At 51.5% G+C, this 13,415-nt stretch overlaps 1 protein-coding gene across 1 annotated transcript in view; it reads right to left on the bottom strand.

Annotated features, from left to right (window-relative positions):
* The window catches only part of FSTL1 (follistatin like 1), a 49,112-nt gene that overhangs the window by 11,208 nt on the left and 24,489 nt on the right, over positions 1 to 13,415 (bottom strand). The window contains exon 3 of the mRNA XM_057416036.1: positions 60 to 164. Coding sequence (XP_057272019.1) covers positions 60 to 164 — 105 coding nt within the window. The remainder of the gene's footprint in view (positions 1 to 59; positions 165 to 13,415) is intronic.

Raw genomic sequence — 13,415 nt, 5'->3', positions numbered from 1 at the left:
AGGCTGGGGGGTGATGGTGATGCCATGTCCCAGACGCAGACCCCGTACTGTGCCCGTACCTCAATGCAGAGGCAGGTTGGCTCTCCCTTCTCAGTCACTGCACACTCCCGCCCAGCTCCGCAGAAGACATTGGCACAGATCTTGGATTTGCTCCTTGGCTCTTCCTGCAAGATACAAAGTAAGAGACACATTAAGTTACTTAAGTTACTATTAAGTTATTACCCAGAAGAGCAGCAACACAGCTTAAAACAAATAACACATCTAACAAGATTACAGAAAGAGAGAGACATGAGTGCCATAGGCGGACAGCTCAGTCAATAACCATGAGCAGACACAAAAATGAGGGCTACAGCCCCAGCAACAGAGGGCTTCCTTGAGGTCATTCTCAAAAAATCACCCAGGAGAACTGGAGCAAGAGAAAGTCAAGCACAAATGGCAAGAATAATCTGCCTATGTCAAGGAGTGCTGTCTTCAGACTGTTTCCACGAAGGGTAGGGAGCAGAAACGTCTTTACTTGAGACATTTAAGAAGATGGTGACCATAACCCTGAAGAAAAGTGCGATACCAAACATGCAGAAGAAATCGCCATCAGGCACCAAATGACACCCCATCACCAAAAAAAATCCTGTATGAGCCATTATCTTGCCTTCACTGGTCAAGATTAAACACTTCAAAGGAAGAAACACCATCGTAGATGATTATACAGTTACCTTCTCATGAGAAAATGTCTTCCTTGTCCCTGACAGCCAGCAGTTGGTTTATGCCCTGCAGCATAATTTATACTCTTTACAGTTTTCTCCCAGTCAAAGTCATCACAAGTATTCTTGTTCACTTAACTGTCGACCCCTTTTCCTGTATTCCCAAACCAGTGCCACCCAGCAAGGAAGATGCCACAGGTTAACCACATTGTCAATAAAACCACCATTTACTTCGGTCAGTTTAATGTCTTTTTTCTTTTGTTAGACTTTTTAGAGAAGACCATTCCAGGGATTTACACCTCACAGCCCCTGGTTTAATTCCCTGCTTTCTCATTCAGTTGCTTTGTGACTCTCATTTCACCTAACATTTTCCACCTGTACATTAAGTGTCTGGTTCAGGCCAACTGGCTTCCTCAACAGCTCTGTTTCAGAGAGAAAGGACTGCCAAAAGGAAAAGAATAAGTGGGATCAGTCAATCCCATTTGCTGTGATTCTTCTCACTAATAAACAGAGGTTTTTCACCTTCTCATCTGAGCATTATTCTTAACCTCTGCTCATCTGTGGTATGTACCTTCACGATACACTTTGGAAAGCAGGTGATCAAAAAGGAGCAGAGTTTGCCGATGAGCTAGCATTATCACACACACAACAACAAATGCTGAGCACGTCTTTTCTCCTATTGCTTCTTTACCCTCATTTTCTTCTTTTGTTGTTGGTTTTGCTTTTAAACCACAATTTCACAGCGAGTTGTTATCTTTACTGAACCGTCCACAGTGACAGATCATCTGCTGAGTGACCATTTGCCCTGGCCTTCAGAGTATTCCGTCTGCCGGCCTACTGCGCAGTCATCAAGACCAAGAAGGTCTTTTCAAGGCACTGCGTAGTGACAAACACCCTTCTAAATCTCCGGGTATGTTCCTCTCTTGCTGCTCATCCTGTGTTATCCTCCTTGTGCCCCTTCATCCTCCTTTCACATATTGTTTCTGAGCTATGAAAGACTCCTTAGGCCTTCTGCTGCATCCACCTCTCTTTAGTTGCCTTCTGGAGGAGAGCTGGGGTAAATGTTGTAGGTGGCTTCTGGGGTGGGATGGAGCAACATGAGCCCTTCACTGCACAGAGCAACCCCACACAACTTGGGGCAGGAAAGGAGGAATAACAAAAAGTACAACGGCAAAACAAGTTCTCCCAGGCTGGAGCCTGAACAGGGCATTCATGCACCTGACATGCACTGTAGCACCTACAGGATGACCCATTTAAAGGGTTTCAAGCCATGTTTCCCTGAGCCGAGGACCAGAAAAGACCTAGTCACAGCTTTGAGCAAGGTCTGTAATCCAGGCGCCTGGCAATAGATGGCAGTACTCTGCCTCTCCTTACCCATGGTCAGGCAGGACGGCTGCCAGCAAGCTCTCAGCCGTGCCCATCGGTGCCAAACCCGGCTCCAGCCTCCCAGGCAGAGATTTAAAGGCACTGCTACAACCAGGCCAGCCTCAGCAAGCATCTGCAGGGACCTAGCTCACTTGCAAGACTCCTCTCCCCACACCAGCTCGCTGGAAACCAGGCCCAAGATGCAGCAGCCATCCTGCATCCACAGCTCTTCAGCAGTGCCAGAGCCCAGGAGCCATCCCACAGCTCTGCCACTGGGACCTGGGCAAGGTTCACCACCAGCACAGCCTCTGAAGACAACCTGCCTCCTGCCAGGCTACAAGGCCATGTTACTCTTTGTTTTCTTGTTAATCAAAGCCATATGGTTTGCTGTTTGATCCTTCTTGCTGCCTTAAGCTATCCTAGGCTGACAGTGGGTTAGAGCTGGCTGCCACATCTTCACACCCTGGGGCTTTGCCAGAGAAAGGAAGGAAGGAAGGAAGGAATCAAGTTGCTCTGCCTGCCTGTCCTCTTGCTTTGGCACAGGTTACTCAGACACAGCTTGCTCATCCTCCTTCCCAGCAGCAGCAACCATGGCAGGAGCTAGCAAGCTGGGTGCTGCACTTTCTCCATCTATGACCTAAGAACCATAGCCCCTTATACTCATGTGCCCCACTCCCAGAACTCCCAAGACCCTCACCTCCTTCCTTCAGCAGATATTACCTCCCCTACCCTACACCTACCCCACTCTACACCAGCTCCCTGACCCATTGTGGCTGCTTTGCAGGTCGAGGTGTGCTCCTCTGCTGTTGCAGACCCTGCCTTCGACTCCTGCAACAGCCAGGAACCACTTCTGTCCAGCAGCCTGCACACAGATGAAGTTAGCAGCTGCTACCACTTGGTACAGCCACACGGCTTTGAGGTGGCTCATGGCATACCGGAGGCTGGGAGCTCCCTCTAACAGCTCCCAGCTGCCTTCCCAGTGAAGGCCCAAGTCTCCTGTAACTGGGAGTGTAATGGAGACAGTGGTGGATGAATGGATGAGTACAGTGGGTGTCTGTGAATGAGGTGCTATCTTCACTCCCAATTCTCTGGGTACCAGGCAGACAAGTTCCTTGTGACAGACATTCCGATCTCAGCTTGGACCTCATCACGTTTGCTCTTTATAAAGCTCCATCTGCTGGAGTGACCTGAGGAAGCTGGGCTGGCAGCTGCTACATCAATATTAAATAGCTTGTCCTTGCACGTACCAGGTAAAAGCTTGAACATACAAACTGCAAAGGTTTAAGTGCAAGATCACAACACAAAAAAGACTCCACAGTGTTCCAATGTCATTATCCTTAAAGGAGTTCCAGGATTTGTGGGCTGGAATCATGGTTTTTACACCACATCTTCCCTGCGAGCTGCTATTGCCTTTCCTGTCACTCTGGACTTGGGAAGTGCCACTTGTCCCTGTGCACAGTGCGCTTGGAGGGAAAGGGCAGAGAGTCATTATGGGCTGCTGCACAAGGCTTCTACACTGCAAGACACGACGAGGCAGTTCCTCTCTTCTGCCTTGGGTGAGCTGCCCAGGCTCTCTCTCTGTTCAATTACTCCTCTGCCGCCTGGAGCCTCTGCCACAGCACACTCCTGACTCTTCACCCCGCAGCCTCCACAGGGGCACAAGCACCCCAAGCATCTTCTTGGGCAAAGACCATGGAGCTGAGGGCACGGAAACTGAGGGCAGCCAGGCAGCACCAGTGTCAGGTATGCACAGCCCAGCCTGCCTGCTGAATAGGGACGGGAATGTACGCTGCTTTCCAAGAGGCACAACCCCATGGATGAAGGGGTCATGCATGCAAGTGCCAAGCAGCTCTGACCTGACAGTGCAGCAAGCCGCATGCACTGCTTCTGCCTCAGCTTCCCAAGGAGCAAGGGGGAAAACCAGAGACGTTTCCAAGCACCCACAGGCGAGAAAGCTGGCGATGCTGGTGAGGGATCACCATGGAAACCAGCAATGCAGGGCCTCAAGGTGGAGAGCTAAAATTAGGCAGCGGAAAGGGCTGTTTCTCATCTCCAGCAGCAACTGGCACTAGGTACCTGGACCCCAACACAGCGTAAGTGCAGATGTTGGTAGCACTTCCAAGCCCCTGACTGTGGCGTGGCTCTACACAGCAACACATGGTGCCTTGTGGGGATCTGCATGGGGTGCCAAGGTCCTGTGAGCTGCCCTGCCTGCTCCACGCTGGTTGGACTCCATGGGCACAGTGCGGTGCCTGCAGCAAGATACATGAGTAAGTGCATGCACAAGGGAAAGGGGCACCATGGCTCCTTAGCTTTGCACGGGAGCTGCTCATTGCACCTCTCCCTTGTGCACTCCCTGCCCTGGGCCCTGTGGAGCCACAGCTGCCTGGTGTTCCCTGGTGGAAATAAGGACGTTCCCCACCAGCTTGTGGAAGCTGAGGAACAGCTCAGCAACAAAAGCCCTCTGTAGGGAAGAACACACTTCCCCCTGCAGAGGAGAGCTGGGCAAGCAGCTGCACGTCCACTCCCCAAAGAGAGCAGCAGGGATCTCTGACATTACCTGTGCTCTGAGAATAGAGCAGGGAGATGGCCCTGCTCCGAGGTGGGGACTCATGTGCTTGAGAACAACCCCTCACATTGCTTTTTGCCTTTTGCACGCTCTCCTGTACAATATCTCCTCTTGGAGTTCTCAAAAGCATTTTCCTCAGCAGCCCACACTGCATTGGAGAAATACTACCTGCCACCTTGCTTCTGCTGATAAGAGTGAAAAGCTTTTCTGCTATCTGCAGCAACTTCTTTCTCCTCTTTTGGCATCAGGTTTTGGATATGTGTAAGATGACCTGATCCCTCACCTAACGCTCAGTGCTGTTTGCTGTAAAATCAAGGCTTTGCATTCTTGCTCTGCCTGATGCGCAAGGAAATCAAAGCGCTCAACAGCTGAAGCGTGGAAAGCTCCTCCAGGAGGCAATGCCATGAATCATACAAACTTGAGTACCACAGACAAAACTAAAGGGCAGCAAAATGATGCCTGGGGTTGCAGGACTTGCACAGGTTCTCACATCTCAGAGAAGGCAGCAGTAAAAGCAGGGACGAAGATTTCAGATATACCAGTACAATTCACAATAGACTTCTTCCACACAGACAGGAAGACATGACCTTGCAGCTCTGTATTTCAGCCAGTCCTCCCTATGTCTTCCTGTCCACATCTCTTCCGCCTGTTTCCTGCCATGACTGACACAGGAGTAGGGATAGAAAGGGTCTCTGAATGTGCCAAGGTACCACCTGTAAACAGCAACTGCCTGCACATTTCTAAACCAACTCAACATCCAGGCACAAACCCCAGCTCTGTGTTCAGCCGTTGTCTTGGCAATGATTTCTTCAGTTGCAGACACAAGGTGATAGATCAGTGATGCAGAAAGCCGAGATGAGAAGCTGTGTTTCCTGACTCCCAAACCTCTCTCCTCTCCTGCTGTGTGGCTGCGAGGGAGAAGCAGTATCCAAACAGAGAGGGCTGGGCAGCAGAGCAGCGCAGGGCGGGTCAGTGATGGATGGCACTGAGGAAGGATGTGGCTCCTGCATTTCATTCCAGTGCCCAAGTGCTCCTCTGGGTAAAGCAGCTCTTTCAGCAGCATGCTCTCCCGTAGAGGCCTGGGGAAAGCAGGTCCAGGTTCACCCAAGGGCAGCCAGGCACCTCCGGCCACTTGTGCTCAGTTTGTGCCGTTGTTCTGGTTTGTGACTAACAAGGAAAGCGCTTGTGCCTCCTCAAAACCCTGACCCAATTCCTGCGGCAGCTCCCTGGATCTGAGGACACACTGGTGTGACAGGGCGGAAACGTGGCAGCAGCGGAAACAGAGCAGATGAGCATGAACCAAGCTGGCACCCGCGATGCTGGGTTTGCCATAAATAGGTGAACACTGCAATTTCTCTTCCTTAGGGCTATTGCCTTAGGACATGTACAGACTCTGGAAGAAACCCCACAAAATTACTTTTAAGTCTGACTTAGAAGGTTTAATTTGCGCTTGTCAAAGTAAGATGGAGATAAACCCAGCATGCAGGGACTGAACCCATCTGATTCCCAGTTCAGCTCTCCAATAAAACCCACCTCCCAGGACATAACCACTACCAGGATGGTACAATGGGCTGTGGAACGATCCATATCCTCTACTCTGGAAGGATACCTACTATCAGAGGTTGCTGGATCATCAGCTGCACCCTTCCTCTGTTCTGGTGTTATCTGGTCCCAAAGTGGCACTCTCTGGAGCTCCCTCTCCCCTTTGCCTCTGGGAGGCACATGGTACACATCCTGCTACTCAGACCAGCAAAGGTATGGATGGGCAGCTCATAAGGCTTGAAAACATGCTGTCCCCAAGCTAGTTAGTTAAAAAGGAAAAGATGCTTGTCAGGCTAAGTTTGGATCAGTGCTGGATTCCCCAGGAGCCTGTGACCAAATGCATTTGACAGTGTTCCCAATGCCAACAATCTCCTGTTTGAAAGGTGTCAGCATGAGGTCTGTGCTGGATGCAAAGGGGTCCAGTGCCATTAACACTTGAGGATTCCTCCTCCCCCACATCCCACAGACATCCTGCAAGCAGCAGAACTAATGAAGCCCAGTTTCCAGCAGCTCTCTCTGCACAGCCTGTTGTCAGCTAGTTACAGGGCAGTGGATAGAGTCCATTCTCAGGGGGTCTTTGCAGGCCCCTCTCATTAAGCCAGTCACCTGGAGTCACAAAACCCCATTATCTGGGAGGCCTCCACTGCTTTATCAGCTGGGGCGGAAAACAGGCTGAGAGATGGAAGACTCAGTGGAGGCCAGGGGCAGACAGGCAAGCACAGCCAGCCTGCTGTCACAGCTTTGCTTCCTAAAGGAACCAGGCTGTAATTCCTTTGCAGAGCCCCACAAAACACCTCTCTGGCTCAGCAGGCTGCTGCTTGCAGCCCTGGGGGCAGGTCCTCATTCCAGCTCCCCCATGCTGTGCTCCCTCCCAATTCCTTGTGTTGGAGAACAGACCCCATCTCTCTTCTGCTTTCATCCATCCCTCAAAGCTTCCACCACTAAATTCAGCCATCCTGACATAGTGCCGGGAGCTGCCGCCCTCCCCATGGGATGCCTGCCATAGAGGAGCACATGCCCCAGTCTATCGATCCGCACACCCAGACACCAGTCACCACCCTTTCCCCCTTCCCAAACCTTTCTCTGTATCTCTTCCTATTCTCAGCTGACATCCAGGTGCTGGCTCATTAAATGCAACCCCCTGAAGGCTTCTGAATGCTTAAGAGATGAGTATTTAATGGCAGCTGACCTGCACTAATGGGAAACAAGCCAGAGCCTTCACCTCTGTCCATGCTGGGAATCAGGGTGTGTTCCCAGAAAACCTGGATGCAGAGACAGGCAAGAGAGGAAGAGACCTGCAACTCCCAGGGGCCAGAGGAAGGTCCCTCTGCAAAACCCGTACCTCACCCCTTTGTGTGCAATCCCTCCTGCCTTGCTGGTTGCTCAGTCATGAACTGACCGTGCCCATCATAGCAGAGCACTAAGCAGGAGAGCACTTGAGGCTCTAACCGACCTTTGATAAAGATGGCCCATGAGTGACCTCTGCATGGGGCCATGGAAAACCAGCATTGCTTGGGGAAGCCTGCTTGTGGGAATTTGTCCATGGGTCTAGCAGGGAAATGGAGATGCAAGGCCAGGCTGGATGTGGTTCTGGGCAACCTGACCTGGCTGAAAATGTCCCTGCTCATTGCAGGGGGCTGGACTAGATGAGCCTTGCAGGCCCCTTCCAACCCAAACCATTATGTGATTGGGTGTTTGATGCTACTACTGCTACAGAAAAAAGAAGACTGCGTGGCAGTATTGCCCTGCAGAGGCTGGGGTGGATACAGACAGCTCTGCCTCCCCACTGACCCCGGTGGGTACACATGGCCTGACCCCCTGACAGGGGCTGCAGCCCTAACACACCAGCCGGGGCTATCTCATGTCCCACAGTGAACAAGCAGAAGCTGGTGCTGCACGGAAAGGGAAGCACGAATTGAGAGGAAGGAGGCTTTTCTCCCCATAACCTAACCAAGGGGAGAACGGCATCTGCCAAACAGCTGATCTCCAGTGCAGCGTGATGCTGCTCACAGTTACGGAGCCAGGCACAGCTCTCTCAGGGGATCCGCTGCGTGAGGACTCTTTTAAGCTGGAAGGAATGTCTGTGCTCTGGCCCCCACAACCTCATATTTTCCACCACAAGGCAATGACTGGTGAGGCCCCATAAGGGGAACAATGACTTGAGAGTCCGGGTAAGAGGAAATCTCTACTGCAAACAAGTCTGGAAAATGGCTGCTGTAAGGAAGGGAGCTTGTGTCTGACAACGCTCTCCCTGCTGCAGCCCCACTCTGCTGCTCCCCCAAAACCCCTCTTTGCACTCAGAGCCTCACAAGTGCAATGACCCCAACCTGCACTGTCTCTTAGCACTCTTCCCTGCAGCGCTTCTGGAAGAAGGGGCTCGATCCCCTCCTGCTGCATCATGCAGTGAAGCTGCCAGCTCCTCGGCAGCCACCAGGCACTTTCTTGCTAGCGCTGGCTCCCAGCAAGGCACAGAGACAGGAGATCAGAGCCTGAATTGCACATACCAAACCAGCTGGAGCAGCTTCAGCTGTGAGCAGGGCAGAGCCAGTCCCACAGAAGAAGAGGTGGTGCTGCTGCTGCACTGCGGCTCCCCGGGGAGGCATCCAGATAATCGTGTTGTATTTAGGTAAGAAAATAACTCTGGTGCACAGGGAAGGATCTCAGTGCACATGAAAGGCCCTAAACAAAGTCAGTCCCACAGGACTTGTGGGATGCGACTGGTGTCATCCTCCTCAGGGGAAGACTGGAAAAGAAAGGCCTGAGGGAAGGGATTTGCTCAAGAGTGACCAGAACACAGCAACTCCCTGGTCTGGAGCCAGGACCACTTTGCAGTCTGATACAAGAGTCACACTCCTCCTTGGGGCATGACTCTCCTTCCCAGATCCCAAGTGCCCTGGACCAGGCTCTGTTTCACCACAGCTGTGCTTCTGGGAACTACAATTCTCCATCCTGTTTTGTTTAAGACACAGGAATAAAACCAAGACCATTTGTGACTCCTGAATTCCAACAGGAGGGGGTTATTCTTCATGTGGGTAGCACATGGGACAAGTCACAGCACTTTAGGAGTAGCCAGAGGAAGTCCTAGCCCACAGGAGAGTGTGAAGGAGGAGCTCCTCCTGAGGGGAGGCAGGCAGAGGTGAAGCACTGTCCCTGGCCTCCAGATCGGAGCAGAGCTGTGGAGTACCGACTCCTCATACTTAAACACAGATGCCATCACCTCTCTCCTCCAAGCACACCGGGGCTCAGTGGTAAAAGGAAGGTTATTCTCTCAAAGGCATGCTCTTCCTCCTGCAGGACACAACAGCCCAAGTCCATATAGCCCAGCACCAGAGTCCTGAGATTATCTGCCTCATTTTGGGGTGCACTCGCTCAGCAGCCTGCACTCATTACCCAATCTGAGGCAGTTCGTGCCAGATACAACCTCAAATGTTCCCTTTCAGCCCCTGAATCTGTAGTAACCCACAGATCTGTGGCGTGGTAATCCCTCTTTTTCCATCCTTCTCATTTCCCGCACTCGGAAGTCCCACGGATTTTACTGGTCCTGCCAGTAAGTTTTGTTGCCTCTTTTTCCACCCAGCTGGGATGATTTATTCCTGAATGGGATCCAAAGCTGGCACATTATTCAGCCACCACCTGGCTCCAACAGAGCAAAGGGAAAAGTGAGCTGAGCAGTTGGAGGCAAATTAGGATTTACAAGCCTATGGCATCTCTTCACCTCTTCCAGTAACTGGATACACAAGAGGAATGTAGTGTGCAGGAAATGCTGAGGTTTACCAGCAGCCTCTGGCTTCTTGCAAAAGAGACCTCGGTAGTTTCGTTCCCATCGCTAATGCAACGGATTTGATGACCCCTCTTCCCAGCTCTGCCCCTTGATCCTTCTCTACCCTCCCCTTCTACCACAGCACATCAGAAGAAAGCAATGGAAATCGCTATGCAATTGGAAGGAAGCACTGAGTCAGCCTCGGAGTGGGAGGGAGGGTGAGAACAGAACTGGACATAAGCCAGTTTTGTACTTCCCATCTTCTCTCTAGCCTTGGTCAAGGGTTTGCTCAGCTCCGTGCTAATGAAAAGCAGCTTCGAGGCTGCTCCACCCAATGGTTCTGCTGGAGATGGTTCTGCAAGAGCCGGTGCCCAGGGGACAGTGCTCTCTGTCACAGTCACTCCTTTCCTCTGAAGCGTCTTTACTACGTGAATCACAGAATCATTCAGGTTGGAAGGGACCTCTGGAGATCACTAGGTCCAACCCCCTGTCAAAGCAGGGCCACCCAGAGCAGCTCACACAGGAACGTGTCCATGGTGGGGTTTGAATGTCTCCAAAGAGGCAGACTCCACAACCCCCCTGGGCAGCCTGTCCCAGTGCTCTCACACCCTCAGCGTAAAGAAGTTCTTCCTCATGTTGAGGTAAAACTTGTTGTGGTCTAGTTTATGGCCACTGCTCCTTGTCCTGTCGCTGTGCATCACTGTAAAGAGTCTGGCACCATCCTGCTGGCACCTGCCTTTGACATACTGATCTGTATTGATGAGATCCCCTCTCAGTTTGCTGTTCTCTATACCAAACAGGCCTAGCTCCCACAGTCTCTCCTCATTGGAGAGATGCTCCAGACCCCTGAGCATCCTTGTGTCGCATGAAAAATCATGAGATCCCTTTTACATAAGTGGGAATAGTGAGGAAAGGTCAGAATTAACCCCATTATTAGGCATTATTTTGTCTAGACAGCTTTTCTTGGCCTGCAGTATTGACAGAGGATTCCCTTCCTGAAACATATAGTCAGGAACAGTTATCAGACTAATGGGGAAACCTGAAAAAAGAAGCGAGGTGAAACAATCCTGCAAGAGGGGAGACGTTCAGAAGGCTGAGGAACTAACCTGGAGTCTGCTTATCAGTGGTACGTCTACTAACAAGGCACAGCTCCATCCAAGGTTAAACTGTGTCCCTGTAGGCAGAGGGAGCTGAAGGCTAGACTGCCAAAGCTCTGGCACACTACTACCTTCAAAATGCAAACCAGGAGTTCAGGAGGTGCGAAGAAAGCTCTCCAGGTTCTTGTAACCTCAGCTTCTACTCCTGGAGACCTGACAACCAGCAGAAGAGGATGTCCCTACACATCTGTACTGGAAAGAGGAGAGGAAAAACACTGCTGTAAAAACTAGGTGAAAATCCTGGTTGGGAGAGGAACGTGGAGGGGGCTGCACAAGCATACAGACTAGCAGGAGAGATGGGCACATGTTCTTCTCTGCTCTCAGCAACATCACATCAGCAACAAACCCCATTAAACCGCAAGGGCAGTCACCCTGCAGCCCCACACCAGGACCAGAGAATAGAAGTGCTGAGCATTCAGGCCCCAGCACAAGGGGAACTGTGACCCCTGAGTGACAACCAGCTACTTCTTTGCAACTCCTGCTGCCCCTGTTATCCCCTAGAAAGCCTCCAGCCCAGGCACCAGCACTGAAACGGTCCCTACGTGGAGCTAACACCATTTCACACCTACCCTGAAGAGGCTTCCCTCTGCGACAGGGAGAGTGCTGTAAGTCTCTCTGACTTGATGGCTGAGCTCTTCACTGAGATAGCCAAGAGGAAGCTCTGATAAGGTGAGAAGGCCATAAGAAAATTGGTATCATCACTGCAAAACACACTATAAAATCCAGTCACTATGGTAACTGCCACAGCTGGGAGGAAAGAAGAAAACTTCCCAAGTCTGGGGGTTTTCAGCCTTCCATGGGTACCCCAAGGATGGGTATTGCCAGAGGCTATAAGCACCACTGGCCCTCTGCCCCTGCACTGCTCCCTGCAGCTCATGCTGAACCCAGTGCTTGGCCAAACACCAAGGCTTTTTATTAGGCAAGCTGTTTGTGCTTACACTGGCGTGTCCTCATGGGTCCCCCGTCTCGTTCCTGATTTAACCCAGCATAAAGAGAAGGGGAACAGGAAATAAACTATGCTGTGTGGGCTACCAGTAAGGAAGATGGATGGTATTTCCCTGACACCCTCCGAACCTGTCAGCTTACAATCTGTTGCTCTCATGATACACCTATTACAGCTATGTTGCCTCTCACAGCAGTGGAGCAGTATATAAGATGAAGGGGAAACATAATTGAGTAGTGAATAACCTCTGCTGTGCTCATTAGAAGTGGCATGTCCCACATCCATGCATGTAGTCTCGGGGAAGCAGAATCAGTCACCCACACCTCACCCAGAGCAGAGCTCTCCTTATCACCCCGTGGCCCCTGTGCCAGGCTGACAGCACAGGCTTGCCAGCATTTGTAGCCCAAAGGCAGTTCCATGATTAAGAAACAAGAGAAGTGATTACTGATTTCCTGTCATTCCTAAATAAGGCTGGGACACACTTCTCAGACAGACAGAGCTAATTCATCACGAAATGCAGTTTGAGGTTGACCAGAACTATGTGGAATTTTGTGCCTGGTTCGGGGAACAGGGTCCCCTCTTAAACACTCAGTCCCGTCCCATCGCTTCTCATCCTTCAGTCCTGAGGAGCCTGCACCTGTCTCCTGGCTGAGTTCTCAGTGGAGACAACATTCCTCACCCTGCTGGCACTCACCAAACCCAGTGGCAAGCTAACAGGTGTCAGGTCTGCATGCAGAAGCTCAAACAGGAGGCCGACATCTGCACTATGGTGCAGGGATGCTCATGCTCGCCTTGAGAAGCGGAGTACCCAGGACTCACGCAGAGACAACACGCCGCTGCCTACAGCTGGAGAGCGGGTACCTGGGTCCTCTTCCCAGGTTTCATTCCATGATGGGCAATTTCAAGAGACTTGCTGTTGTTGCCTATACACACAGCCAGAGGTGACTCAGATTGCAGAGGCATAAAGGACCTACCTGAATGCATCACTGCACTACTTAAAAATGGGGCTTTTGAACTTCGGTAGCCTATCTGGCTCCAAACCACTAAGGGCAGGCAACCAGTGCCAGCCAGGTACAATGATGACAACACAAGCACTTGCCTGTCTTTTCTCACTGCTCTGGAGACAGTAGCGAGGTGTCAGGGACTTCCTATGAACTTCAGTAAAGCCCTGGTCTAGAAGGAGAGGGCTCCAAGCCGCGCTAGTGACCCTGAGGCCCTGCACACCTCCCACAGCCCTCATTCCTAGAAGAGGGATCACTGCTTGAATCGCCTCCAAAAGCACGAGCTATTCTCTAACACTTCTTGAGCTCTTCCCAGGATGTTTTGCTTTCTGCCCTGTGGCCTGCCCAGTCCACGTGTCCGAGATGAAAGGCTGAGAGCA

This window comes from Pezoporus wallicus, unplaced genomic scaffold (assembly GCF_028554395.1).
Source record: "Pezoporus wallicus isolate ANWC-B61680 ecotype Strahan unplaced genomic scaffold, APGP_CSIRO_Pwel_v1 contig_6814, whole genome shotgun sequence".
Lineage (NCBI taxonomy): Eukaryota > Metazoa > Chordata > Aves > Psittaciformes > Psittacidae > Pezoporus > Pezoporus wallicus.
The sequence above is the reverse complement of the archived record's forward strand: the minus strand, read 5'-3'. Positions and strand labels throughout refer to the sequence as shown.